At 48.5% G+C, this 4788-nt stretch overlaps 1 protein-coding gene across 2 annotated transcripts in view; it reads left to right on the top strand.

Moving 5' to 3' along the window:
* vta1 (vesicle (multivesicular body) trafficking 1) overlaps positions 1-4185 on the top strand; it is a 66532-nt gene extending 62347 nt beyond the window's left edge. For both annotated transcript variants that reach the window (XM_035995085.1, XM_035995084.1), the window contains exon 6: positions 3868-4185. In XM_035995085.1, coding sequence (XP_035850978.1) covers positions 3868-4013 — 146 coding nt within the window. In that variant the 3' untranslated portion in view covers positions 4014-4185. The remainder of the gene's footprint in view (positions 1-3867) is intronic.
* The last annotated feature ends 603 nt before the right edge of the window (positions 4186-4788 follow it).

The raw sequence follows: 4788 nt of genomic DNA, 5'->3' as shown, positions 1-4788 counted from the left end.
AGGATTTGCACCATAATATTTTTATTTGTAATCTTCTGCATGTGTGTGTGCTGCTGTGCGTCCCTGTGTGTGTAACAAGCATAGTGTGCGCGCTGTGCACGAGCCTAGGAGCATTTTACTAATGCTCTGTTAAAATAACAATGAAATGCTGTGTTATTGACTTTAGACCAGGTTTTTGTTGGTTAATGGTGCCATCACTTCCCGCTGCCTCAAGATAGCAATACGCCCAGAATGCACCTGAACACACCTCCCTGTAAGACCAGCACACCCAGAATGCACCTGAACACACCTCCCTGTAAGACCAGCACACCCAGAATGCACCTGAACACACCTCCCTGTAAGACCAGCACGCCCAGATTGCACTTGAACACACCTCCCTGTAAGACCAGCATGCCCAGATTGCACCTGAACACACCTCCCTGTAAGACCAGCACGCCCATGGGCCACAGATGGGCGCAGGTGCATTTGTTATTTAAACAACATGGGCGCTGGACGGTCTTAAACTAGCGAAGACACTTGCGTCGGGCTTTGCGCTGCGCTGGGTGCAAGATAGGACCCTGAAACTTTTCTGGGAAACGACCCCCAGAGCAAAATAGTTCACCGAAACGTGTTTCTGAAAACATTTTAAGAGAGAAATAGGCCGTGCAGTTGCTGAATCTGTCTTCATTTCAGATGGTCTGGTTGTAAAATCCAGGAGCAGCAGCCAGACCCACGTGACGCGTTCGTCCAATCAGCTGCCGGTTTTCATTTTTTGGGCGACAATACAGATTAGCGCCGCCTGCTGCTATGGAGACGTATTACATCTTGTCTCTTCGGTGTGTTCTGAGGACCTTTTTGGACCAACTCAGGGAGACTGATCAGTCACACTGACTTTACTGCCGACGGTCGGCCGTCTGGTCGGTGTGTCAGAGCCTTACCCTCCTGTTGACCCATTTTCAAAAAGTCTCTATATCAAAAATGTGGGTTTCTTTCAACAAATTGTCCCAAAAAAAATAACGTGGATGGTTCCCTACAACGAGAAAGGAAATGCTGTGGATGGGTGTTTTCGGGGCTTTATGAGGGGGGGGTTTCTGCCTTTGTAGCCCACGCTGTAGTCGTGTATGTGAAGGAGGGGGTACGGTATGAAATCTATAGGGTTACACCCACAAAAAGATGGAGTTCCTCCAGAGACTCTGATGGGCGGAGGTCTGATTGTAACAAGCTGCACAAACACAGAGCAACAGATTTCATTTATTTACAGAAGGTTATTTCTGAGAGAGATTACTCGACTTACTCATACGTGCTCATCAGTTATTAACATATATATATATAATGGACCAACAGATCCCGTGTCTCTGGACGGAGACCAGTGAAGGATATTAGAAGATCTTTCCCGGTGATGGCTGAGCGTTACTGAGCAGCCTCCAACTGAGCTTGAAGACGTAGATGTGACGTGAGCAACCTGTCTGAAAGTTGGAAGTCTTCTGGTAGCTGTGCCAAGAGAAATCTCAATCATTCCCAATCTAGCAGAGACGGAGAGCGTAGGTATATGTAAGAAGATAACATAGACACAGGCTAATTATTGATCACTAAAATGATAGTTAACATTAGTAATTAAACTTAAACAGCTAATGGAAGTCCAAACTGCCTGAGAGCTTCTCCTGTACTATACGGTAATTCCTCTACTATGAGACAGTAAGTCTCGTGGTTATGACCCAATCGTTAGCCTATTTTTATAAAAACGTCTGCTACGGAGCCATAACGTGAGGTACAAGGTAATGCAGCCTTTTATACATTGTCGTGTTTCTTTAGAAATAAACAACGGACAAATAGAGTCTTTAAACTCTTCAGATGTAAAGTTATTCTCTGTCAAAGTGACGTCAAAATGAATGGCAGTCAATGGGATGCTAACGGGAGCTGATGGCTTGGTAGCATCAAAATGGCGCCATAGGAGGTTCGGGTCGTGAGGAGATGCTTACCCCCTTGGTTATTAATCACAAAACAGAAGATGTCTGGCCTGTCTTGTAGCAGTGTGAAGGGGGCGGAGCCAGACGTTGTAAACATTAAGCTGCAGACACACCGACCAGACGGCCGACCGTCGGCAGTAAAGCCAGTGTGACTGATCAGTCTCCCCGAGTTGGTCCAAAAAGTTCCTCAGAACACCGAAGAGACGAGACGTAATACGTCTCCATAACAGCAGGCGGCGCTAATCTGGATTGTCTCCCAAAAATTAAAACCGGCAGCTGATTGGACGAACACGTCACGTGGGTCTGGTTTCTCCAGGAATTCAAAGACAGACTGTCATGGCGGCTCGTTGAGAATACGATCTCATATTGTACTAAAATACATACCTGCAAACTAGTCACTTTTTGGCTAGTTTGCAGGTCCCGAGACCCGGTGCTAATACGGCACCGATGCCTTAACGACTGTTATCTACCGGACCGAATAGCAACGCGGATTTCGGTGCCACTTAAATGCCTGCGCTTCTCTCTGATGCGCCAAAAACGGACGTTAGAGGGAACTGAAACATCGCCGCACGGGACGCTAGTTACGGTAAAACTACACTCGACAGCAGCTAACGTTAGCCTACCGTTAGCTAGCAGCTGGAGTAAACGCGGTTTAAATGCTGACAGCTAAACGGTGTAAAGTCTGACTGTATTTCACTGGAGAGGGTTCTAACACCAGACTGTAGCTGCCGTTGTCTGAAAGACAGACTCGGCCTCGCCAGCCTCGTGGTGCATTCAAACTGAAATGTATTTCTGAAAACATTTGAAGAGAGAAATAGGCCGTGCAGTTGCTGAATCTGTCTTCATTTCAGATCAACAAAGGCCAGTTTAAAAGATTTTCATCACATTTTGAGAGGCTCTAGTCACGCTCATCCCGCTCCCCGTTTCCTGGTTAGCTCTCCACCAATCAGATGGCTCATTTGAGTCCGACTGCCGGCAGTGCCGGAGCACACCGAACAGACTCGAGTCACCGACCTCGCCAGACTGTCCGACGGCCGATAATCGGATCGGTGTATCAGCGCCTTTAGGGACTCAGCCCAAACGTATGTGTACATCAGTGGCCGGGTTAGCTCAGTCGGTAGAGCAGGCGCACATACAGTATATAGAGGTTGAATCCTTGATGCAGCGGCCGCTGGTTCGACTCCGACCTGCAGCCCCCCTCTCTCTCCCCTTTCATGTCTCCATCTGTCCTGTGGAAATAAAGGCCAAAAATGCCTGAAAAAGTTCATCATTTGGTAAAAACATGATAGTTGTAAAGTCCTTTTTGTTCTTCGTTTGGAGCTTTTTTGTCTTTTTGAGGCTGTTTTTGATGTGTGACGCTTTCTTCTTCATTTGTGTTGCTTTTTTTATGTTTTTTCACTTTTTTCGACTGTATCGAGAGAGAGAGAGAGAGAGAGACAGAGAGACAGAGAGACAGAGAGAGAGAGAGAGAGACAGAGATGACCTCACAGGGAGGATCTGTGAGGGTTAGAGGACAGCCGTCTCTCTTTATTAAGTTTAATTACTGCAGTAATGACAGGAGATCAAAGGGAAGACACACACACACACACACATGCTCTCATGCATGGACACAGACACACACCACACACACAGACGCACGCAAGAACACACACACACACACACACACACACACACACTCCCACGGACACAGACGCAGGTACTGATTGGTTATGTGACTCTGAGGATATTTAATCCTTTAGGTATTGAGATTTTTCAATATTCGATACTTTAGAGGCAGTTCGGTCGGTGCCTAAAAAGTATTGACTCCGGTACCGAGCTCTACAGCCGACGCAGGCTGTCTGAGCGCTGTCTTCCTGCTGCTTCCTCCTCTTTCTTCCCCTTTTCTTAACTTCCAGTCTAACTCTCTCTCTCCTCCCTCCAGGCGGAGTCCATCTCACCCCGGAGGACTTCACCAAGGCGCAGAAGTTGTGCAAGTACGCTGGCAGCGCCCTGCAGTACGAAGACGTGGGCACGGCCGTGGAGAACCTCCAGAAAGCCCTGAGGCTCCTCACCACTGGCAAAGAATGAAGCCTTTGTCCTCCTCCGATCTGATCCCTCCCTCCATCCCTCCATCCCTCCTTCCTCCCTCCTTCCTTCCTTCCTTCCTTCCTTCCTTCCATCTCGCTTCTTTTCTCCGCAGCATCTATCTGTCACTGATCTGGCCCACGGCGAGTTGAAGACGCAGGCACGAATACACACACAGACACACACACAAACACAGACACACACACACACACACAGACACACACACACACACACACACACACACACACAGGCACACACAGACACACACACACACACAGACACACACACACACACACACACATACAGAGACACACAGACACACACACACACACACAGACACACAGACACACACACACACACACACACACACACACACACAGAGACACACACACACACACACACACACACACACACACACACACAGAGACACAGACACACACACACACACACACACACCGGCACACACAGACACACACAGTCATGCACACACACACACAGGCACACACACACACACACACACACACACAGAGGCACGCACACACACAGGCACTCACACACACACACACAGACCCACACAGCGAACAGAGCCTCGGCGTCAGAGGAGGACATGATGGAAATCTGTCAGCAACAATGGCCGCCTTGTGTCTCGACACCGACTGACTGCACAACACGCCGACTATTTGACTGATTAATCGCAGCTTCATTATAAACCCCCGAGCCCCTGAAGGGGACAGAAGCTGTCTGGTGAGCCCGGGGAACCAGTCTGAGTACCAGTCAG

The sequence above is a fragment of the Sander lucioperca genome, chromosome 19, assembly GCF_008315115.2.
Source record: "Sander lucioperca isolate FBNREF2018 chromosome 19, SLUC_FBN_1.2, whole genome shotgun sequence".
NCBI lineage: Eukaryota > Metazoa > Chordata > Actinopteri > Perciformes > Percidae > Sander > Sander lucioperca.
Note: the sequence above shows the minus strand (reverse complement) of the source record. Positions and strands in the feature narration are given on the sequence as shown.